Below are 25,439 nucleotides of genomic sequence, written 5' to 3' on the forward strand. Positions count from 1 at the left end.
ACCTTTACCTGCAACTGAGAGCGTAAGCACAGAATTTGCACACAAGCGTTTCACCGACACAAATACGCACACGTGTTAAAGTGCGGAGAGCAACTCACCGAATGCACAGGAAAGGAGCTGTGCCGGTTGAGAAAGGAGTTAGAGACTGACATAGTGAGGCCCTGAGTGGCACCGGTGTCCTCGGGGGTGAAGGGCACTTTAGTTTGCTGGACACAGTAGGAGACAGAAGAGAAAGAAGAGGCAGCATAGGAGGCCTGCTGAAGAGGGGGAAGAAAGCAAGAGACAGAAGACACAAAGAAAGAGAGCACAGAAAAGGCTATGAATAAAGGATAAGAAATGCTAACTGTAAAACAATGCATATAATGGCTTGCTAAACAAACAGCTATTCATACAGTTCATCAGAGCCAGACACACCAATATGCCTTTCTTGAGCTCGAGAGGCATGACAAAAATCACAGTTCAAATCTTCTTTGTTTCACAAATCCCTTAAAAATAAACTCCCGCCTCCCCCTTCCAGTTCACCCATGGACAGCTGCTGCGGGGAGAGGCAAGCTGTTCCTCACTGCCCTTTTTTCCCCATGGTGTGGGGGGCAGATGCCCAAAGGAGGAACTGGCTCTCACTTCTAGCTGTTAAGCAGCTGACTTGCAGATTACTATTTTTCTGGGGCAACCTGCAGACTGGGAATTTGGTCTTTCCAGTGTGATCTATGGGCCCTCACTGGTATTGCTGAGATACTGGGTAACAGTGATGTCCAGCCATTTTTCAGTCCAATCCAAAATGATACATCATTTGCACAAGAGGGAGATATTAGACTGTGAGTAACAAATACTATTACGGAATTTCTCCTGAATTCCACTATAGTAAGGAGTGTGAGGGAGGCTAAGGTATATCTAGGTTTTCTCAGCTCTGACTTGTTGAATATAACGTACAACTGCCTCATAAATAAGATCTGAAGCTCACAAGAAAGGACTTCCTAATTACTATTTTATAGAGGAGTCCATCCAGCAAAACGTGCCTACTGCTAGAGCAGCTGATGCCCATGTGATTTGCTGTTTCAGAAACTCTCACGGCAGCAGGAGCAGAGGAACAAGAGTCTGGTGGCTTTTACAATGATTGTTGAATAAGCCATCGTCTGCTTGCTCCACTTTCCCAACAGAGAGATGAAGGTAAGGGTGGGAGGCTGCACTCAAAGACACCTTTGCTTCAGGGGAACTGCAAGCAACACCTTGATGGTACCAGCTTGCAAGACTACAAGAATGCCTAGCAGGCAAACCGGTGACAACTTGGCTGCCCAGATAATGATTAAAGGGCAGCACAGAAATGCTTTGCTTCAGCTGACAAATTCAGAGAAGGAGCAGAATTTCCCTCCTGCACAACGGCTACAGTAAATCTGTGCTTTACACACCCTCTCTCATGACCGTGTAGACCAAGTCACCACTGGGAACTATCACTAGAGTGTAGCCACCTCTAGGAGGAAGAGGTAGGGCAAGGGACTACAAGGTACAAGTGACAGCGCAAGGATCACGCTGACAAGGGGACCACAGACTTTGGAGAACTGCCTGATCCTTCAGCGAGGAGTCCTGTAGACTCTTCAGCGTCCCTGCAAACCAGATGGGACATGGGCGTTTAAGGTCTCATTCCCACAAAGCAATAATGCATAATACTCAGTTTAGCTTAGCTGGAAATGTTACTTTATCTTTTTAGGACTCCTACCTGCATCACAGGAATGTAGTTATGCAAATCCCAAAATTAGAGTTCTCGGTCGCTTTTCCCATTTGATTAAAAAGTGACACCCGGGGACAGTCAAACTTTAGCACAGATAACATGAAGAAATACTGCAACAGTCGCCCTCATGATGGTAAGACCATGGCTCTGTTCCCACATTTCCTCCTGTTTTGTTAAAGCCATTGCTAATTTAAGTCAGCTACCTCAGCAGAAAAGATGGTTTTTTTTTTTAAATGGAGCAAATCAGATAATTAATATAAACAAACCCCCTAAGGTTGGAGTTAAAAAAATAGAGAAAAGAAAGGAAGACCCTTAAAAAGAAATAGGACAAAATCCCAGCTCCACTGAGGCTGGAAACAAAACTGCTGCTGCCATCACTGAGGCCAGGATTTCATCCCTCACGTGAAAAATGGCACTCACGGTACTGTTAAACCCACCACACATACACATGTGGACGTGCCTTTTTGTGCTGGGAGTCTGGGAGGGCCAGCAGAACACTGAAAAACAGGTAAAATCCTGAATCACAAGGGGACTGATGTGGAGTAAACATGCATGAGTTAAATAATGGCTATACCAAAGTTCTGTGGCTCTGGCAAGGACTGAGCCATAAAAGAAGTTATTATGTTTAAATGGTTATTATTAGTGGCATCCTTGACAACAGTTTCAAAACAGCATTGGGAACAACAGTGCAGCAATCTCTTGAAAATCGTGTTGCCCAGCGTGTCAAAATCTTCAAAACAGTTGTCATTACACAAGTTTGTAGTCTGGCATAGATTCAGCCATGCCATGTGGAAGACTAACGTTTCATTTTTAGGGCATTTTAGGACTTTCAGAGCTTATGGGGTAGTCTGAACATGGGGTTAGAAAGGAGCTCAAAGTAGATGATGCAAAATGCCTAAAAACATATTAACAAGACGACAAGGGGCATGATGTGGTAACACCAACGAGACATCCTCCCACCACTGCAGCCCGTCAGAAACAGGAGCAGCAAGAATAGAGCTGCTCCTGGGAGGCTGGCGTGCCCTGCCAGGGAGGGCACTGCCAATGTCACTCACCAGCTGCCGCTGTTTCGGTGGGAGAGCAGGAGGAGGTGCCAGATCTTGAGAAGGGTCTAAGCTGATAAAGGAGTCATTGAACCCATAGACTTCCATGAGGTGCTTGTTCTTCTGCTGGTAGATGTGCTCATTCTGAGGGGTCTGGTAGAACATGGATGGCTGTGGCTCTGAGTAGTCTTCCACAAACTGCATATATGCCGTCACTGCAAAAAAAGGTCACATCACTGCTCCTGGTCCGCATGCTGCAGCAGGCATTCTCAAGCAGCATTCTCAAAGTAAAGTAAGAGTAAGGCCATGCTGCTCTTAGTCGGCTTTGCTGCAGGCCGGGAGCAGCAAGGCATCCGTGCCCTGTTCACAGGTAGCTCACACAGTCAGTTGCCGTCCACCTTGCAGGAAAGGATCTGAATATCCTGTCCTGCAAGCCAGCGCACAACAAACATAATCACAGCCCACAAACACATCTGACAACAGTTTAAGGAATGAGTGAGGTCTCCAAACAGCCACCGGAGAAGTCTGATTCACTGACTCTTAGCCCAAATCCCTTCCTCATGTAACCCATGGCAATTTTGAGAATATTCCTCAATAGCTAATGCCCAAAGTCACCAAAAAAACAGAATAAATTCAGTCTGCTTTCTAGAGGCACAAATCATCTTGTACAAAGATGCAGCCTTGACAATAAATCTATAATAATTCTTGTGCCTATAAGTCTCATATCGGTAGTCAGCAAGATTTCTAGAACAAGGAGACTTACAGCCTTTCTCCATTCTAGCAAGCTAATAAAACTGTTACTGGAAAACACCTACCGAGTGTAGGGTGTACCTCTCCCTCAGCTATTTATATGCCACTGCCAATGCTGGCACAAGAGACCTACCTTTTAAAAGTGCCACTGACCGTGCCTTCCTACCTCCTTAGCTCAAATCCAACACCCTTCACTCCCATTCCTTTTTAAAGCATCTTATCATCTCCCTTTCTTGAATCTGATCCAAAAGCTTTTCTGAGATGTGGTTCAATGGAAATATTAAATGGGATCAAATCTCATTTAGAGGACCTTTCCACCTGTACAATAGCCTTCCAAAATCTACGAAAAAACCCACATAGGTCTGCCTATGCAGCTCTGACAGAGGATTAGTTACTGCTGGATTATTTTAGTGTTGGAGGGGGAGAATGACACCCAGTGTCATAGAAAGACTACAAACCCCCAGAATTATTACGGATCAGAAGTGTACTTAATAAATACAAAATAAATAAAGAACACTCTTCTATATGCCTGAGAACAGGAGCAATAGATGTATTTACGTGCCATAAAAAGGACTAACCAAGGCCTTTTTGTAAATATGCTGTCATGCACAAGATACTCTGTGATCATTCCTCCCTTCTTCCTGATAAACAAGCAGTTGTCAGGTTTTGTAAATCTGGTCATTAGGTGGCAATTATTCAGCTTCTGCTGGCATTTCAGTTGTACAGCTGAAATGAATGGATGACTTCAGTGAAAGCTATAAATACAACGACCACAATGCAGTATTTGCACATCGTGAAGCCGGTTCCCACACTAGCTGCAAGGCAAAGCCCTCTGTTCACCTGCCAGTGCAGATCTACAGGCAAGCCTATTTCAAACAGGATGCAGCCGTGCAAATGTGTCGGCAGGAAGGAGTTGCTTCACACCTGTCTTTTGCACCTTTTTTCAGATTTCCTCTAATATTTTAAACTCCATTTAGAAATGGAGCTAACACAGATGCCCCTTCCCACAGAATGATATCCCTCCTCCAAAAAAACAGAATAAAGAGAGAAAAAAAACAAAAAAAGAGCATGGCAATCGGAGCGCAGGAAACCTCAGCTGATGGATTTCAATCCCGACCGGTAACACCTGCTGTCCCCATCCTGTGACCCCACACAGTGCTGCCAGTGGACAACCTGTTCGTGTCCTGCAGTACTGCCAGCTCCTGCACAGCCCTGCCAAGGCTGCTGAAATTCTGACCTCCAATACCCCCTTCTACCCAAGCCTTGCTCCTCTTCCTCCCTCAGATGCCCTCCTGCCTTCCCAGCACCACTTCGCCGATGGAAGTCACCACCCTCGGTGGTTCCGGCCTCTCCTTTTTGAAGGGAGTGTGACAGAGGTTTCAAACTGCACAGGTGCGTGTGTTGGTGTGTGTTTGTGCCCCCTCATCCGCTGGTGTTGGCACTCGTGTTAAAGCCAAGATCAAATTTGCTTATGCACGTGAATTTCAGCCTAAGGCCTAACAGTGAGAAGAAGCATATTCTGGCAATATTGTCTTATTTGACATCATGGGGAAGGAGTCTTGGTGTAGAAAATACAGAATTGCTAAAATACTGTTTTCAAATATCAGTGATTCGGTTGACTCATGTACTCCTATTAATACCCGTGCCCTGAAAAAAGCCTCGGTATCATACAACAGCTTCAGAGGATAAGATCTACAGAAGGCTTATGAAAGATACTTCTCCAGCAGCAAGAGTGAACTCAGGATCAAGACTCCTTGGAGAAGTGTAGAGGACAAGAGCTTGAGGGAAAAGACCACATTTTGAGAGCTCATCAACTGAGCAGGACAAAAGCCAAGAATTCAGGCTCGGCAGTCCTGGTATAATGCAGCTGACATTGGTAAATTCAGACCAACCCTTCATGTGGAGTTACCTACAAAAACAGTGCTTCACTGAACATCCAGATCTGAAGACAACACTCAGGATCGATAGCTGTGAGTTTCTGGGTTCAGATGTCTGTATGACACTACAAGTCGGGAAGTGTTGGTGAAAAAGGTATCACGTTAGACACTTGTGTAAAATTAAATTACTGTAACTCAAGGTAGTAAGCCTGAATGCTGTTGAGAGCCTTAACTCAATCTGCAAGGGAATAATGAAGAGCTCTTTTATCTCAGCTCTTTGTGAGGCTAATGCATCCCATCGCCATGGCAGCTCCCCTCCCTTGCTTGTTACAACTGGTCCAGGGCGGGTGAACATGTCCCTGCTTCTACTTTGTCTTCTTCTCTGTTTTTAGGTGAAGCGAAAAACAGTTGGGATGGTGAAATACAAACCTGGCTCAGGAGTAGAGACTGCAGAGCGCAAATTAAAATGGGCATCATTACAATGCTGCCAATCTTGAACAGGAGAGTAAGGGAGCAGAACCACTCCTGAGACTGCTGTTTGCAAAGGGTCTTCTCTCCCCCCTCTCCCTCCATCCCTTCCCCTCTCCGCTGGGGTATTTAACAAGGCAGAAATTTAAAAAGCAGATGGGAAATTACATCACCAGCTCTGATCGTGCTGCACGCCCTGCAGCAACTCTGTGCAGAGGGAGGGGTGGGGGCTGCAACCTCCACGGTGAGCAGCCAGGGTGGAGTGACACAGTCCCAAGGCAGCACCCCGGGAGAGAGAAACCTCTCCCATCACAGTACCATGCCCAGCTTATGTCAGTTCTGAACCCAGACAGAAAATATTTGAAATTTAAAAAAAAAAAAATCAAATCTCAGACTGAGGCTAGGAACACCATCCCAGAAATCTGCTTGCAGTGCCTTGGCTGTAATTTCTGAAGGAGCTAAAGCTGCTCAGGGATTTCTATCACACATCAGTTCTGCCCACATGGTAGAAGTCACAGGTACTGCTCAGAGTGCACCAGCAGCACCTGAGCCAGCTCGCCAGCAGCCTGGAAGCTGCAAGGAATTGCTAGAAGATTATCAGCAATAAGGCATATCTGCAGTATAGGTAAGGCATAGTAGCACCCGATGAGGAGGACTCTCTGAAGGTCTAGCCCAACTCCTGGCGCTGTGTCAGCAGCCTGTGTTCCAACTGGCCTCGAACAAGCGCAACAGATTTGCGTGCATGGGCCAGAGCCAAAATAATGGAAATTCTTAAGCTATACCGCACATCAACTCACTGGAGAAGTCAAGGTCAAATAAGCCAGTCTTTGCTGTCACCTCTGGGAGGAGAGCTGTTTTTCAAAGAGCTTGCATTATCCGCTGGCTAAGCCCAGGCTGCCCTCAGCATGGTTCCTGCAGTTAAATACCAGCTGCTTACAGGGCACCAGGCTGCATTTTGTTCTCACTGACAGGGAGGGAAACATGAATAAGTGCCTCACTTCTAGTTTGCAAGCTGTTTGGGGGAAGGATCTTGTTATTTCTGACTCTGGGCTCTTCATGGCAGAAGCTGCTCCGTGTTTGTGTCTGTACAGCAGGAGCACGATGCTGGTGCTCAAGGAGAAGTCTGGAGTAATTTGCCCTTAGCACAGTAACATGTACTCTTACAGCACAGTAAAATAGCAATAATTCATGCCAGACTAAAAGGTTTATCACTCCCCTGTTTAAATTATACAGAAGTCAACTCTTGGAGGTCCCTCTGAGCACAGCTCACAGCAATACACATGGTTAACCCTAGCAGGATTTGCTGTACCCATCCATAAAAGACCATTAAAGTCTCTGCTGCAACATTTCCTGCCAACTACCAAAAGATGACCCACAACAAAGGGACTACAACCAAGTCCCATCTGTGAGAGCTCTCGATCTTTTTAATAAATTCATGCAACTCCTCCGGATCCCAGGAGCTTGTTGGGGTTGTGGAAGCAGCACTGCCTCACCTATGTGATTACACAAGAATATCTACATGCATCAGCCTCCAGGCAAAAAAATCCTGGGTGCTATCACACAGCCTGAGTAATGTTTTAGTGCCCTTTTAATGTTGAAAATACAAGTAAAACTAACAACCACAGATCTGTGGTGTGATATAGTGTGGAGTAAAGGCAATCTAAAACAAGTTGTCAGTGTCACATGAATGCAATTAAAATATCCGCACCAGTCAAGTAACAGCCCAAATACTACTACAAGCTTTGCAGCAAGGATGCTTTATCAAACCATCAGAGCTGACACCACATTAGATAACAGCTTCTACCTTTTCTAACAATGCAATCTGATCAATACTCCAAGAATTTCTGGTAGTGCCAGATGACAGATGACAATTAACTCCATTCTAACATCAAAGAAAATACACAAACAAGGCCTTGGTATTGAGGTTAAAAGTGTGCACGGGCAACTTTTAAAATTGTTTTTAAGTAACTCCTTGACATCTCATATGATAACAGAAAACAAAGGTGTCTCCTTCAACTGTCAAATTGCCTCTTACCCAAGATCCATGCAGGCGTCTCCTACTAAAGCTGCCTACGTGTACAGAGGCGCATTTCCCTGCATCCATCCCAGTCTGCGTGGTGTAAAACCACCTGGACCCAGCCCTCGTTATTAATATGCAGAGCCCACAAGGACCTGATCCTACAGTAAGGAGGCTCTGTATCACATCCCCTTGCAGCTGGTACTGCAGGCAAGTATTTTGAACAGCATGAGCCACAACAACCAACCCTGGCTATGCCCTGTGCCAGCATTTATTTCCTTTCTGTTGTCTACAAACAAACATCTAAGCTCCTTTTTAGCTGCTTTCAGTATCTTTTAACTGCTTGCTTACCAGAGAGGGACAAAAGTGATTTCCTGTGTATGGGGACACTGAACTACAAGATGACCCTCACTTTCAGGTGGGTCAGGCCTTGTGGTCCGATTAAAATCCCAAGGGTTACAAATGTGGACTGGTCACTTAGGGATAACAGAAATGCTTTTAGCCAATGCACTTTCAAAAAAAAAGTGACTGGCACAGTAAACTATCATAGAAATGGACAGAATACTGACCCTGCCGCACGACACACCAATCTCGCTTCCACCTTATTCTCAGTGAAAAGACTGTAAATGCAGAAATGAGTCAGAAGGCCAACTCAGCACTTTCGAATCAGCTCTTCACGTGGGCTGCCAGCCACACAATGTAACACTGGTGATCCAGATCTTGTATATGCTACCTCCTCACGCAAGGTACAACTGCAAAGCAAGCCAGTGACTAGTAAACTAACATCTGCTGGATCTCACTATGTAGTCCACAGCCTTCCTTGGCAGATCAGTATGGCTGCTTTTTTGGCAAGAGGTTTCATATTTTTTCAGCCATGAACATGAAGGAAATCAGAATAAGGTTGTGAGCTTGAGTCGCAGTCAGTACTGGTGTGCCAGGAGTCTGGCTGGGGATGGCGAGCCTTCGCGTTTAGAGGCTGCTCATTTTAACGATGTGGGAAATTCTTAGGCATCCAAAGGAAATGAGATCCCATAGCAAAACAGCAGAACTGGACATCAGTTAATAGTGTTGTCTTGCACAGCTATGTGGGTGACTATGTTCCTATTGCCAAATAACTGCTCTGGCAATGCTCGATTTTGGACAGAAAAGCAACCCTTTCTCCGAGCTCTTGGAGAGTACCCAATTCTTTTCTGCAGTGGGAAAACATTTCTAAAATGGGGGCAGGGGGGAAAGAGTGGACATAAAAAGGGAGGATAAACCAGGAAGATCTGCAAGGGAGAGTGCTTAAAGATTTGCAGTCAGGTAAACAGAGAAGTAAAATGGTCTCACTATAGTAATGAAGATGCTGCGTGATGCCAGCTCCCCTGGGCCTGGATTGTCCCTGGCTCCAAGAGTCCCTCTCTGCCCGCCAAAGGACTGACACTTCCCTTCCATGCCTTTGACACTGACTAACCGATTTTGGCACAGCCTCATGTAAGCAAGGGCATTACCCTGGGGTCACCATTACTTAGTAGTCATCAGAAGTACAACTGCAAGGAAAGGGAAAGGTAAAAGTAAAACCCAAACACAAGAACTTGCTTACTGTGTTTGTTTTTCTTCTCTGGCAGAGGTGGTGGCTTCTCTGGGTCACTGTTAGAATCTGGAGCAGCAAAGTCAGCAATGAATTCAACTGGTGCTGAAGAGTTTCCTTGCTGGAAAGGCAAAACAGCAGCAAACGGCGTGAAGGGTACTGATGGGACAGATGCTGCATTCTGCATGTCATCCTCCGAGATGTTATCGTACTGGGAAGGGTGCCTCTCATAGGACACCCTGCAGCCTAAGTTATCTGAAGTCTGAGAGGCTGCGCTCCTCCTCTTCTTTTCTGGTAAAGCTGGAGGAGTCTCTGTTGGCGGTGCTGCTCCCGTGAGGCTGCAGAATTCCAGCGGAGGAGAGCTGCCCTGTGGGAGCTGGAAAGCATGTCCATGGAAAGGGGAGCCAGACTCACCCAAGGACTCTGGCAATGGGCTGAGGATACCTGGCACCTGCTGAGGTATCTGATCAGCGTTGGAGAGGTCCTGCTGCAGGAATTCATAGTCCGGATCATAGTGATCTGATTGATCTAGTTAAACAGAGAGGACAGAAGAATCATGCACTAGTTTCTCTCTTTCACTGTTCAGCCCTTCTCAGTTCTGCTTCTCCCATTCCATCAGTTAATTAATCAGTTCATTTAATCAGAGTGGTACTTCCTTGCAGCAGGGATCATCTTGCTACACCTTCTGTAAAGTCCAGCCTTAATAAAACTCCTATCATTATTTCTTTACACTAGCAAACACATAACAAAAATTCAATAGGTAGACCATTGCAGAGATTATTTAAATTTCGTATTTATATTTTTATTTTCTTCCCTACTACATAGAAACAACATTGCTTTAGTCTACCAGGACTGTCATTTCCTACTGATGTCTGCAGACAAAGCTGAAGTCAACAAAACATTCCACTTGAGAGCTGAATTGAGTTTGAACACAATCATCTACAGCTAGGGAAACACATTCCCCTGGGCTTTTTCCTATCCGACAGAATATAATTCTGCATAGAACTGCCTGCAGCAACTACAAGATGACAGTTGCAAGCGCAATCCATTTATTTCTGCATCACAGCTATGACAGCTCCCGAACGAGAGCGATGGAGGCTCCTCCAGTGGCCCCGGACAACCCCTTGCTTACCTAACGTTTCACAGCTTGTGTTGCGGGAGCACTGACCACTGTCGCGGTCCAGAGAAGAGAGCTGCTCGTCAGACTTGCTGAGTTTGCCGATGCTACTGCACGGTGAGAGGCGAGGAGATTCCCCCCCATAGGAGTGGCTTCCACCCGACAGCCTTCTCTGGGCATAGCAGTCAACATCAAAATCCTTAAGCAAAAAAAAACCCAAATCAGCATCATTCTTGGCAGCTCACTGGCAAGTAAGATGCAGCTTGAGGAGCAAACACCTCACAGCTGTGTTAAGAAAGCCAGGAGGGGAGAGGATCAGTGCTAGCAGCCCTCTCTAGTTAGACAAGCTTGTCAGGACCACAGAAAACCTCTGATTTGGTAAAGAGCCCGTGCCAGGGAGCTCTGTGTGCTCTTGCTTCCAGGCAGGGCATGCTGTGACCCACAGTGGACTTCACAAGATGGTGAGAAGATGACTGAGTTCCTCACCGCTACACACATCTGATGACTGCTCGTCACGACACTGATACTAGGTAACCAGACTGCGAGATTTCTCATTAAGTAACTGGGGCTTCAGCAGGTATTTGGTTAGCTTAGGTGCATGCAAAGGGAAAATAAGCTATAGTGAGATACAGCTTTCTGTGCCTATGGCTACATTTCTATTTCAGAAATTACCTCAAGCTTATCAACCTGTGAGTGAACCCCTCAAATATTCCCACTCCTGCAAAACAACCTAAGCGTGATTGTACTAGTAACTGAAGAACTGCCACAGCTTTATCTGGGTCAGCCAAATGACTGCAGAGGCTCCCTAAGCCAGAGCTGAGGCTTTGGGGATGAGGACAAGATTTGATTTTGGTGCAATTTAATACGATTCAGGTCCTCACTGCTGAGTTAGTAAGTTCCTGAATGTGTAAAGCAAGCCCAGCCATTTACAACCTCATAAACCCCAGACTAGCACAAGCGATGGAATATGATTAACACACACAGTCCCAAATTTTCCATTTTTGGACCAGAAAATTTACAAATTTCCCCAAAGCACCAGCAGTGGTCAGAGCAGTTGCTCAAACTACTGCTTGGGTTAAGAGATGTTTTAAATTGTGACTGGATGAAGACAGACTTCTGATCTCAATATGCCACATGCTCCCCTGGCCTGTAAGTAAACCTCGGTGAGATCTCGGTAAGCTCAGCCAGCCGCTCAGTACCCTCATCTATTCAACACGGCAACACTCAGCCGCTCACATCTTCACACTCTGCTACAGCTCAAGGCAACGAAGTTTGTAGCAATTTGTTAATTAACTCCAACAGCACTGTAAAAAAAATTAAGCTGTTCACATTATTTATTATACTGATGTTCCTGCCACTAAAACTCCCACTCCAGAGCTCTCCCGTACAGGGACGAGCACAGGCGTGCAGGGAATTGCACGGCTGCAGGTCACAGCATCTCTCTGAGCTTTTGCTACAGTTCACAGCACATTTTCCTTGGCTTTCACAAAGGGGTTATGCCATTACCTGTCTGTTGATTCCAACAGGTAAACTGGAACCACTGGTGGCTCGACTCATGGGGGCCACAACTGCCACTCTGGTTGGGGAAGGTGCCGACTGCCGTTTTTTAGGGGGCAATGCTGGTGGAGGGCTGCAAGACACAACAGGCATTGACGCTTCCATTACTTCCAGCAAAAAGACTTTTAGAGGCTTCACGAGCTTGTTTTCCAGAAAGCCTTTGACTTGCCAGGCTCAGGCTCACAGGTTCTTGTCCAAAGCTGGCCAGGAGCTATTCAGCAAAGTGTACCTACTAACAAACATCAATTTAAGAATACTCTCACAGGTAAGGTCCTGTTCAGGGATTTATTTTTTAAGGTTGGAAAAGAGTTGGTATTTCTCAAACAAAAACAATTGTTGTGTTAAAAATTATTTTTAATGGAGCTAATTAGCACAGTAATTATTTCTTAATAAAAGTGGTGGAAATTCAAATTAAATGTTTTGGTTGACCCGAATATTGTTTCCATTCACAGAAGTCCCTCCTCCTCAAACCTTCCAGGTTTGAAAAATGTTCAAAGTTTCAAAAATTTACAGCACAGGAAAATTCTTTTTCTGCCCTTTTATCCTCCTGGTGAACTTCAGGGAACAAGACGGTCAGTGTTGCTCTCATCATGTATACTGTGAGGGCCCACGTTTTGGCATGAATCTGTTTCAGATACACACGTTAGCAGTAACTAGTGAGATTTTAACCACTGTACTTTTAGTTTTTGCTTCTAATGACACGTAATTCTGGTAATTGTCAAGCCTGCAAGGTTCCCAAGAGCACATCTATTCTGTTCCTGGAACATACCAGGAAATTTTTATATAAACCATGAGAATTCATAAAATACATAGAGGTGTGATTCTTTCTGCCAGCCACAGCCCTTGATGCCGCGTTTTCAAATTAGCACGACACGTATTTTTCACACCATCCATTAGCACCAGTACTAGAGAAGAACAATATCATACACACAGACCAAAAACCTGCAGATTGGGGGTTTTCTCTTCCTTCTCAAAATAGAACATAGAAACTTTCACGTGGTTACTCGCAGAACAGGGCAAGAACACCAAGTAAAAGCTTTTTTTCACGCACTATTGGCTCCTTTCACTCTTAAGCTGATAAGCAATGCAGAACAACCTGGATGTGCAGGACAGATTGATAACTGCCAGCTGAGGTTAACAGAACATTTCCCATTGCATACAACAGCACAAGACACTGTTGTACAGTGTGGTATTCACCCAGTTTTAAATAAGGTTCTTATGCATTTATGTGATGCCTCTCATGCACGGATCTCAGGGCATGGCACTATCCTCACATAAAAAGAAGGAAAGGAAAACACAGATGATGAAGGGTATTGCTCAAAACAAGACAGAGAGAACACAAAGTCATAAACAGAGCCCAGGAGCAGGGAAGAATTACTCTGGAGGACTGGAAATTCAGGGGCATCACTAACCTTCCTCATGACCTCTCGTGCACATTTTGCAAGATTGTTTAAAAAACAAGAAGCTGGTAAGAGCCACTGGTATTCTTCAGTCAGCTGGCTGGCCAGTATTACCTGTTTTCTGCCACACGAATGCTAGGCAGAGGGGGTTTAGGAGGTGCAACTTCTTCATCCATGGAGTCAGTCAGTAGCTCGTTGGATTGAGTCATATTAGTCGTTTTGTTGAGGATCTCCATTTCCCGGTCTGTAAGGGGAAGTTCTGATGGGCTGCAACAAGCAAAATACAGATTGTAGATCATAAAACACAGCTGGAATGCAGCACGCTGACTGATTAATACATATTTTAAATCATATGCAATAAGAGAGGCACCTACAGCAGAAGGCAGAATTTGCATCTGCAGGTGGAATTCCATGTATATGCAGAATACAATGTGCATGTGTCATGGCCAAGCGATGTTTCATTGCCAGATTTTGGTACCTTCCCTATCATAGCATATTGTTCTCTTTAAGAGGTCCTAGTGTAATGGCTGAGGCTACATAAAGAACACTACGCTACCCTCTGTGAAGAACAACTGAATGCTTTAATTCAACTATCAGTAGCCAGAAATTATCCCTTCTATCTATATTAGTCCTGCACACAGAAGTAGTCCTTGTCAGTGACCCACCTGTCAGATTTACATGCTGGTAAACTGGGTTTAACTGGGCTTGTGGGAGAGGGATGCTCCTGCTTTTCAATCGTGAGTCTGACCAGCTCCTGATGGATGGAGACAAGAAAAAGAGAATAATCATTATTTGCTGAACGCCGCACTCAAACACCCTAGGACAGAGAGGGATGCTACTGCAGTAAACTCTTGGTTACCCAGGTTGTGGATTAACGATGGCACGGACACAGAGCGAGCTGAGCTGGGTGTAAGTCTGGCACAGAGCGTACAACTGATGCAGCGCTGCTTCTAAGGGACAGCCTGCACCCAGCAGTAGTTTAGCCATATTTGAGTTAAGTTCATAAACCCTGGCCCTGTGGGGATTCTGCACAAACCCACATATATGTCTTTTTGCTGTGCTTCCTCTTTCCTCTATTGTCACAAACGTGTTCCGGTCCCCACAACACCCTACATAATGGGAAACTGACTTCATATACATAAATATAAGTACAGAAAAATCTGACACAGTGGAGTACTTCACCTAGCCAGTAAAAGAATTAAATAATTGCTTTGTATTTTATAAACAAGTATGTATTTGTTTCAAAACCCAAGTTTTCTGTAAGACGCCCAACAACAAATTAAATAGTGAACACCTTTATTAAAAGGCCTGCTTCCCCTGAAGCCATCTTTTAACATGTTAGCAATGGAAGTCTTAATCATTCAAGGAACTACTGTAGTGTATCTGTTATAGGCAGATAACGCTCTGGATAAAGAGATAAGGGCATGAGAATCCTGAACTACAAGTCTGCCAGCAGTCAAAACAACAATCATTCACGCCAGAAAGACGGAGAGAACATTTTATGGATGTCTGAGGCCGACAAATAGATCTACTGCTCACAGATACAAACACATGCCCTCTTACAGGCAGGCTGGAAAACTGGCACTGCTTCCTGACAGTATTGGCTTCCCAGCATATTATGCAAAGGAAACTGTATGGGATCAATTTTTAAATTTTTTTTTAAAGCAGCCTGAAGTACAGTGTCATCATTCCAGTATTATCTTCACGTCCGTGTCTGTTGAGCTTGAAAACAACTGTCAAGGGAAAAACGTAACGTCTCCTTTTCTTCACCTTTCTTCACCACGTTTAACACCTTAAACCAAAGCAAGGCCAGGGTTGCAGACTGCGGTGGTGGCAGCTGTGCCGCGGCAGCGCTGACGAGCCCCTGACACTGGGGGCTGAAGCGCTCAGTGTCCCTGTTTTGCCAGTCCTAATGGACACATGCTTGTCCACCATACGGGAGCGTAGGTTACAAGAGGGGAGAAAAGCAATCCAATTTGGCTCAAAAGTATCTTTAGAATGATTCAAACCATTGCTGCTGTGGAAAAAAAACCAAAACACAACACCTCCCACCAGAGACACTGAGACAACATATGATTGACAATACATGAGAAGATCCCTTTTTCCTCTAAAATTTGACAAATACCACCCAATTCCCTGGACCCTGACTTTTTCTCCTCTCTTCTAACCCCAGAATGAGAACTAGTGTTTGAAAATCAAGCCAAGATCTTCAGTGTACACACAAAGGTAATCAGCACGCAACTGAGCCAGATGCACATTATGCTATTCCTTATCAGCAAGTAGAGAGATTCCTGCAGCAGTAATTAGAGATAATTAAAGCCTCTCTACAAACTTATGCTACTTCAGCAAGCTGGAAATTCCAAAATGAGATGGATTTTTTAAAAGTTATGTAATCAAAACAAGGATTTTTTTTTTCCTTTTTATATATGCCTAGCAAGGCACTAAAACCTGAGATCAAAACAGCAAGTAACACAAGTGAACAAGCAACTCCTTTATGCTCAATTCGGAAAATAAAGGGGGAAGTAAGCACTGAAATGTGGAAGTGGATCTTGTGTGATCTGCCAGAAAACCAAAAAAGGCTCTCCACAGCAGAGAAGTGTCCAACTTCTCAGTTCTGCTTCCAGATCTGAAAGCTTGCTTGGCCCTTCTAAAATAAACCTTGTTCCTCACTATGCAGTAGGAGATGAGTGCACGCCGCTTCCAAATGCTGACCTGTTGATGGGCAGACACATTCACATCTACCCAGCCAGCCACACATCTGCTCTAACCATGCTCCGAGCTGACCAGACACAAGCCAGCTCCAACTGGAAGGCCAAAATAACTTTTAGTCTAACAACAAAGTAGAGACTGATAGAGCCATATCGCTCAGTGGGGCTTAATAGCTCAGGCTTAGCACTGCATGGACATGCCTGCATCGCTTCCAGTCTAGGCTGGCTCGCAGCGCGGGCAGAGCAGGCATCCGAGACCTTCCACCCATCCGCACAGGCACGCTACTTTGGCTGGAAAGCAGCAGGTACCGAGGGTTGAAATATTACTTGAGGTGAAAGGACAGTGGGTGTCGAAGTCTCATGCAATGAGACTACACAAGTCCATCCTGGATCTGGGCATAACACAGCTCTCCACGGGATTGTGCAGATTCATTAAGTGACAACAGAATGAACTGTCTCGCTATTTGCGGGGGTATTACAGTTCAGATACCACAGTGCAGATTTTTATGTCCCGTAAATTGCTGCTGAATTCCAACACTAACAGCAGCTGAGACTTTACCCTAAACTCTTTTTCTCCTTCCTGCTGTGTAAATTTAAGATCGGCTTTATTTTTCAAATCTGGAGCTTAAAGTTAAAGGGCATATTGTGCAAAATAATCCTGGAAAATCTGTCTTCTTTAGGTGATGGGAATGTTTTATTTCAAAGATACTTGTTTAAAAGGCTCGATAAGTAACAGTAGATTTTAGTATCTGTGTTCGAGCAACATTAAAGAGATATTCAGAGCATGCAAACACCACACCAAGACTCCTGAAAATGTGACAGTCAAACCATGGGTGATCCACTTCATTTTTGCATTCAGCTCCAGTTGATAAAAACAAAGCTGAGTTTGAGTACAGTGAAAGACGCCTGTTCCTGATACACTAATCCAGGTGAAACACCTGCTGCGGTTCTTAAAACTCTACCCCAGCTTTCCTTCTGCACTTGATCTAAATATTCCCCTTTAGATTCAGCCCTGCTGTTGAAAGAGGCTTAACTTTCTCTACAGTTTGCAAAATAAGGTTCCCAGGAGATACGATGGTCTCTCCGCTGGTGCCCTGAGCCCAGGTCAAGCAACCATTTAACTGCAGTACTAGGACAGCTGAATGAACAGTCTCCGTGGCCATCAGCCCAGAGACAAGCCTGGGAAACAGAAATAATGGGTACCAGAAGCTTACCGGGAAGCAGAAGGAAAGCCAACAGCTTTCCCTGGGTGGGGCAAGGAGGGAATGCTATAAGCAGGTCTCACAAAGGATACAAAGGTTTCTGTTAAACGTTTCCATTAGTTACGTAAAATTAATCTCCAGAAACCTGAGCTTAGCTCATCACCTGTTCCACACCCTAATCCGACTGCTGAAAGAGGTGATGTATCACTGACGAATCCCTTGAAATTTATGTTAAAAGATGGAGCTGGAGTCTTTGATCCTCTGTGGGCATTGACAGGAAGCATTTCCATTATATTCTGCCTAGACAGAAAATATGCAAACTCTGTCTGGTAATCTGCATGGGAGACTGGGAGACTGGGAATGACTTGCTGAAAATTTAATGCAATGCTCAATAAAGATTTATTGCGTCTTCCAATTCATCCAAATGCCAGGGTGAGCATTTCAGAAGTGCACACTAGTAGCCAAACCGTTTGTGCTAGTCTTTAACCAGCGTGCCGAGCAGGATCATTTCACCTATGGAGCAGATGATTTAAGAGGTAGTTTACTGAAGGCAAGAATATCATCTTTGTATTTTACCTGCACTTAAAAACCTCTTTCAACTAGATCCCTTCTAAAATACATTATTATATACTATATATAACATAATTTACAATATTTGTCTCATGTACCTTGACTCCATCCAGAACAGCTTTTATGACACCCTTCACTGTTGTCACCATCTCCTTGTCTTCTGAATTCACACCTTCCAGCATCACTTGATCAGACCAGCGAATTAGATTGGCCAGGCTCTGGTACACACGGCTATAGCAGGACGAGATGGCAGAACTGGACGGCAGGGGAGGAAATAGTTGAGAAAAAAAGAGCAAAATGAAATTACGGAGATACTATCAAATGTTACGAGAGTGCTTGATTTAAAGTGCATTTCACACTGTTAAAAATGTGATTGTTCTCCTTTTCTCTCTGACATTCAGAATTTGTGTTTAGCAGGTGACAAAGCCTGCGTTTCTCGTCCGCTGCAGTTGCTCTCCCGTTCTCCAGCACCAAATGGGACGACAGTATGAAGGTACAAACAATCAACAGTTCATTCGCAGTTAACAGAATGAATTATCTGGGCTGCAGGTTAACACAGCAATGCTAAAAACAACGTGCTTTCCATTTTAATTTACAGCTCCATCCTATGCCTTAACTTCAAAGGTAAAATATTTAAGTCCTGTATTTAAGTCTAAATTATATTATTTCAGTTTTATCTATGCTTTCCTTCTTCCTTATTAACTCTCCCCCAAAATGTCTTGGATAATTGTGAGCTGACTGTATTCATTCCTTTACAAATCATTTCCTCACTGTTTATAATGCCTGAAAACATGTAATTAAAACCTGCTTCTTTACAGAAATTGAACTGAATGAATTTCAGGTTTGGAAGAGGAAGGGTGTTGCTTTGTTTTGTTTTTAATGAGAAACAGAATTGAAGCTATTGTTCTGACAGGGGAAAAAAAAAGAATTTTGGAAGGATGACAAGTCTAAATAAAAGTTAACTGTAACAACAGTGCTCGCAGGCATTTTCCTGGCCATACTGAAAACACTTACTTCATTACTAAACAAGGTGTGTTAACAGTACTGCTGATGGCAACGCTTCAACAATTCTTCCTAAAGTTAAATCAATTCCAAACTGCATCAAAACCATAAACAGATAAGAGAAGGTGTAATCTTGCAATCATTACTGATACGACTGTTCCGAATCTCCCATTTCTCTTTGGTACCCACTTTACACTGGCTTAACTCCAGTAATTTCATTATCTGTGAGAAGAGAATCAAGCCCACAAGCTTCAATGAGATTATTTAGGTGAATGAAGTTTGCAGGACTGGGGAAAGAACTATTGTCAAGTTACAACCAGGGGGATACAAACAACGGCAAGTACTTTTTTGTTTGACTGGCTTTTTTTTTTTTTAAAGCATGCTGCTTGCCATTTGTTCTCATTTCAAATGAAATTAGCTTGGTAGGAGATATTTCCTAAATAGGGCCCTCCCCCATCTCTTTCTAAGGCTTTGATTTCTTTGCCATTAATCTTCAGTCTGCTTCCTTCTAAGGAGGCAGTAATTGAAAGCCCATTTTGTGCTAGATTTAATTACTTTTTTCCTTGATGCAAATGCTTCCCCTAAAGCAAAAAGAAGTCCAACAATAATTGTAGGGCTTTCTTCCACACTGACACAAGTCTTGCTCACTTTTCTTGAGGGAGATTTGCTATCAAAATCACCCCTTTGTGTCCTGCCACTACTCAAAAGAAATTAAGTGCCCAGGTAGGCACGAAAGGACACGGCTTTTCGAGAATGCCAGATCCCCTTTTTTAATGTGAGGCTAAACAAGGCAGAACATACATATGGGATCTGTGCTGTAATACATACCGTTTCCAGAAAGAGAGACTTAACCACTGTGTCGAGGACTCCATTGACTGCTGACTATGAAAATGCTGCTTATATGGGTAAATATGGATATCCAACTGTCAAGGTTGCATTAGTTCACTACTAAGAGAGAGGGTATAAGGAATTTGAAGAATAGAACTGTCTGAAATATTGCTGCTGCTGAAGACCACTTAGTTGATATTTATTTCCAAATATATTCTTGGAAGGAAAGATCATCCAGCGAACACCCAGTGGATACACAAATCAAAGCAAGCGACTATAAAGATGACAAGTTCTATCCTAAAAATATTTGCTGACGTTTTACATGTTCTCCTGGTGTAAGGGGAAAGTTCATTCTTTCTTTTATTAAGTGAAAGCAGGTGCTTGTCAGGAATTTAATGGCTGTGGGAAACCTGATAGCAACTGAAGAAACTTTTGTGTCTGTATCCAGAAGCCTGATGAATATTCCCATGCTAACAGCTATTGCTTTTGTAGTTCTACAGATCTAACCTAAACTGAATCTCTCCTGTCCCAGCCACAGCTCTGATACTCACCCATTGCCTCCTTCCTTTTGTACTGTCAGCTATAACCCTGGCCTATGCATTAGGGCCAAACACAGCTAAGCATCTCTGTTTGCAAAATATTTGGCACCCTATTGCTGTCTCAACCACACTATAAACCTTTCTTGCACTAAAATAAGCATCTTGAATGTTAAGAATGTTAATAAGAACTAAAATAAGCATCTTGAAACAAAAATTTTGCAGATACTTAATGGGAAAACAAAAAGGAACAGCACAAAAACTGGCAGGATTTCAGGAACCAAATACCTGCCTTTCTCTGCCTAGTTTTGTGCTTTCCTCTGCCTGTGCTTATTTTGTTCTTTCTGGATTATTCAACGACGTTTGCTTGTTCTGTGTAGATCAATTGCTCCAGCATTTATGGGATGAGCAGCAGCTATATCTCTATGGTTTGGCAACTCCACAAATTCTTATAACCCATGCTGAGCTTTGCTGTGGCAAATTTCTACTTCTTTTCTGGCTTCAAACCCACTGTCTAACTGGTTAAAACATAATACACATAATCTGTTAAAACATAAAATAAATAATCTGTTGAGAGGGCACAGGAAGGAACTTGGACTGGTTAATCTACTGAAGTACATCTGCTTACTTCTGTTCTGTATCTGATCCAGTAAAATCAAAAAACGCAGTTAAGAGTGCAGGCTCAGACTTCTCTAGTATCGGGGTGGATAAACTGAACACAGAGGGATTGCTCTGAAGATAAACTCTTTTTCAGGTAAAAGCTATTGGATTTGTTAGCTTTTAGGACATCATCATGGACTGCAGAAACAGTACAGCATCTGAGGAGAATCTCCCGCTAGTAAATGATGAATTTCCAAGTTTATGCTAAGAATCAGCCCTTCCTCCTCTCTGAAACCATTCTGAGTTGCTTTATCTTTCCACAGCACAGGCTTCTTCGCAGCAGGGAATCTGCTTTTAAATTATGTTTGAAAACTACCACATAATTAGTAAAAATAGCAGTCACTTCATTAGCCACTGCAGCATTTCCTGTCTCCTGCGTGTTGTGATTCTTCAGACACAAGAAGGGAAGAAGCTGGGAGCCTGGTCTGTCCTAGTCCCAAAACCCAAGAAGGAAACCTACCTTTGCTGGATGCGTGGATCGGTTTGCACCAAGGGCAGGATGGCTTCCAGCACTTTACTTGCTGAGCCTGGCAGCATCTCCAATACTTTCTTATCAATTGCCATTTTGTCCACAATAGTCTTAAAGTAGCGCAATGCACTGACGACCTCCTTCTCCTTCTCCTCTAGCCATGATACATTCTAAAGAGGAGGAAAAAAGGAGAGGTATGTTAAAACCTCAGGATTTTTAAGGGCAAGGTTACTTTAACTTACCTGAAGTATAGCGACACTGAATGAGGTACATTCCAAGAGGACTGGAGAAAACCCCTTCTACCACAAACACTTTTAAATTGAATTACTACTCTTTCAAAAGAATAGTCAGTGCAAAATTGCACCCACGCTTTAACTTTCTGAATTATGTGCATTCCAAACTGAAGGCTAATCTTGATCAGTTTTAGGCCAAGATTAACACTACTGATGACGTGAAGGGCACTGCTCTGAAACCCACAAGCCAAACTGGGTGGGTGAAAGAAAAAAAATATACCAACTGCAGATAGTAATGATACTGCAAGAAAGGAAGCAACAGCTACTGGTTTTAAATGGAGTTGTCCCTCCGATGCAATCAAAATCCTTTTACCTTAAGCACATCTCGCTATCAAAAGATCTTTTCAATCAGCAAATGCAGTGGATCAGCCAAAGGGAAAGAAAAAAACAAACCACAATCAGAAAAACTTCCAGACTCCAGAACAATCCAAACAAGATGCCTCCATTTTTGTACCCATCCCTGATAGTTTCAATGACATATGCGGTGTTCACCCTTATTATTCTGAGTAATTCTGCTGAATCCAATATGCCTACTTGTATGAAAGTGGGTGATAGTCTTTTCTCTCCATTCCCAAATAAAAAACTCCATTCTGATCAGCCTCCAACCTAAGTCATTTTGTGATGCTGCTGCAACAAGGGAACTCACACGCCTTCCATGGGGACAGACTGTGAAAGCTAAGTTTTGGCATCGGTGAATGAATGTTGCAGAAGGGAACAATTCATTGGAATAAAGCTGAGTTGTGGTCACCAACTTCCGTGCCACCACCAACACTAGAAGAGGAAATTCAGAAGTGATACATGATATCTTAATGGCATTCTGGACAAGGATATTTTTTTAAAGTTTACTAGAGTATGCCTGGAGGACTTTTAATGCCACAAGTAGTTCCTAAGTGAGATTTAAATTAACTACTGAACACTGCTAGAAAAGAAGCCGAGAGCTTAGCAGAGTCAGGTTTCATCCATTATCTCTTCAGTAAATTCAGCTTCAAGAATTAATGACCTATGGGGCATTGTGTGCTCCCCATACTCTTGTCAGCTGTTAAACTGCTGATTTTCTGCAAAATCAGGCCAGCAGCCCAAAAGGTTTTAGGAAGAACAATATATAGGCAGCACTGGTTAGTAATTTGGGGCCAGCTGCATAAAAGGATTAGAGTCCCAAGTCCCATCTAGGTCCAACTTTAGAAGTCCCAATCCAAGATCTGGAAACCACCCTGTCATTTTCCATCTCATCTGGGAAGTGCCCAAACTCTGCTGCTGCTTCCACTTTTGACAATATTGCTTGCCAGGCACCTCAAGTTCTGCTCTGCAGCCCACAGTACCCCAAACTCCCTTGCTGAGGAGCGTCCTGGCAACTTGCTGATGTCAAAAATGACATTTCCCATTTTTCAGGCATGTGCCCTCACCACTGCACAGTTTATTCCAGGATACGGAGAGGCTCAGTCCTTCCCATGAAGGTTTTGCACTTCATATGGAATGATCATACATTTCAGGGATGAGAGAGCCTGTATATTCCCTGAGCGAGTATGACTATGGCCCAGTGGTCAGAGCTCTCAAACAGAAGTGAAAAAATGTGGATTGCAGTTCCTGCTCTGATGGCTGTTTATGTATTTCATTCAATAACCGTTTCCTGTAGAAAGGCTTGTGACTTAATAGCTTAAACACTCTCCTGGTGCAGAGGAGAGATGGGCTTCAGTCTGAGACTTCAGGGCTGAGAATGACAGTAGAAACACAAATCCTTTCGCTGAGCACATCAACGCATGCAAATCCAGACACCGGACACTATTTGGGACACAGCCCTTTTTTTGCAACTTCCCTATTAGCTGTTTGAGTAACAATCCCTTAAGAGCACTTTTTATGAATCCATTTTTGAGGTCTAAAGGTATCATATATGCGTGTATACACATGCAAACAAACACACCCAAAGAAAGCCTACACATCCTACACAGGATTGCAGGTTCTGCTACAGAGCTCAGATATAGAAATGTCAGTTGTTGCTATGAGGCTGAAGTTTCTCGTGTTCAGTGTTCTACTCACTCAGGCCTGGAACAACAGCAATAAATCTAGAGAAAGGAATAATAACCTGGTGGGATGGATGGACATTAATACATTCCAGTGTCTTCATCTCATAAGACTAATGATATTAAGCTCTTTCACCAAACGTCTTAGCGTGTGCCAAAGTAAACATGCAGTGGTACCCCTCTGGGCTAGCAGAGAGGACCTGAACTAATCTCTCATTTCATTCCTCAGTAGAGGTGAACTTGCCCCAGCAGCACCTTACCCCAGCGAGAGAGCAGATCGGTAACTGCGGGAGCTGCTAGAGTGGCAGGACCACTCGATTCACCCATTGCCCTTTTGGGCATTAAAAGAGATAAACTTAACATTCAGGCAAAACAGCATCTCCTCTCCAGTCCCCCGCCTGCCTGACACATAGAGATATTTTTGCATGATTTTTGAAGTTTTGCCTTAAATAATCGTTACAAATGCATCATGTGTGAGATACACCTTACCCAGAAAGGGTTACAGTGAGCTGTATAGAATACACCCGATTACAAAAGCTGGAACAGTCCCTTTTTTCCTGCATTTTGGCAGTGAAAAACCTATTACAACTTTGCATATAGTGTTGAAGGACACTACTGTTCCTACAATATGCCCTATGATAAGAATCAAAGACAGGGTCCAGGGGACAAAAGGAGGCTCTGAAAAAAACTCCCCCTATGTTGCCCACATCTAGATATAAAGGGGAAGAGGAAGAAGATGTCTGCATGGGTTAAGCATAACCTTCAGGTTACACATAGTGATTTTATGTTAATTTTTGATATTGCTATTTCTGCTCTACAGTGATTATCTACTTCAAGAATATAAAAATAGCATCTTGAGTACTTAAGAGGGAGGAAAAGAGGATATTTGGTTTATCAAGTGTGTCTTCTGACAGAAAATCTCCTGTTTGTCAACTGATATCTGTATTCCAGTGAGAGAACCTGGTGACAACCCAGGCATATCCTCTTCTCCGCTCCCTCCCCACAAAGCTAATGAGCTGACTACATCCAAATAATTGATTAGTTGGACAGTAGCTATTAAAATAGGTGAGGAATGACCCAGAAATCAACAATATTTCACAGTATAAAAATGTATACAGCTTAAATCATCATGTACAATAATAAAAATTATTGCACGTGTTTTGTTTCCCAATAAAAAAATCCTAATCTGTACATAAAAGAAGGTTTTACATGTTCAGCATGCCTTATCAGTAACTCCTCTTGCATTGTTTTTTAGAGAAAAGAAAGAAAAGCAAGAACTTCACCTATTATTAACATACTAATACATATTTGCTATAGAATAGCATTTTGAAAAGGGCTCTTCATTTTCTAATTTATTTTATATGTGGTCACATATCAATTTAAAGGAAGGTCTCTAAATTATCTCAATATACCATCCTGAAACATCATTGGAATTAAAAGCCTTCAAGGAGTACTCCCAGATTTTTTTTTTTTTTTAAATTTTTATTTTTTAGTAGCAGTCAGCAATACAAGGGGCTCGGCTCCCTAGAAAGCATATCCATAGCCTCCTGGGGAAAAAAATCTACAGCCTGGGAAATAAAAGCCTCATCATCTTCCACCTGATGGTGCAGAATAGGGCTAGGAGGCCC

General features: G+C 43.4%; 1 protein-coding gene across 3 annotated transcripts in view; it reads right to left on the reverse strand.

The window, feature by feature from the left end:
- Positions 1 to 25,439, reverse strand: part of RAPGEF1 (Rap guanine nucleotide exchange factor 1) — an 89,528-nt gene that overhangs the window by 28,381 nt on the left and 35,708 nt on the right. For 2 of the 3 annotated variants that reach the window (XM_075520033.1, XM_075520032.1), the window contains exons 3-10: positions 21,492 to 21,670; positions 18,104 to 18,260; positions 14,191 to 14,279; positions 13,640 to 13,792; positions 12,075 to 12,198; positions 10,584 to 10,767; positions 9,464 to 9,979; positions 2,782 to 2,984 (exon numbers count right to left, since the gene is read on the reverse strand). In XM_075520033.1, coding sequence (XP_075376148.1) covers positions 2,782 to 2,984; positions 9,464 to 9,979; positions 10,584 to 10,767; positions 12,075 to 12,198; positions 13,640 to 13,792; positions 14,191 to 14,279; positions 18,104 to 18,260; positions 21,492 to 21,670 — 1,605 coding nt within the window. Of the gene's footprint in view, positions 1 to 98; positions 258 to 2,781; positions 2,985 to 9,463; positions 9,980 to 10,583; positions 10,768 to 12,074; positions 12,199 to 13,639; positions 13,793 to 14,190; positions 14,280 to 18,103; positions 18,261 to 21,491; positions 21,671 to 25,439 lie in introns of all 3 variants that reach the window. The other variant, XM_075520031.1, reaches the window with a different exon arrangement.

This window comes from Mycteria americana, chromosome 17, assembly GCF_035582795.1.
Source record: "Mycteria americana isolate JAX WOST 10 ecotype Jacksonville Zoo and Gardens chromosome 17, USCA_MyAme_1.0, whole genome shotgun sequence".
Classification (NCBI taxonomy): Eukaryota; Metazoa; Chordata; class Aves; order Ciconiiformes; family Ciconiidae; genus Mycteria; species Mycteria americana.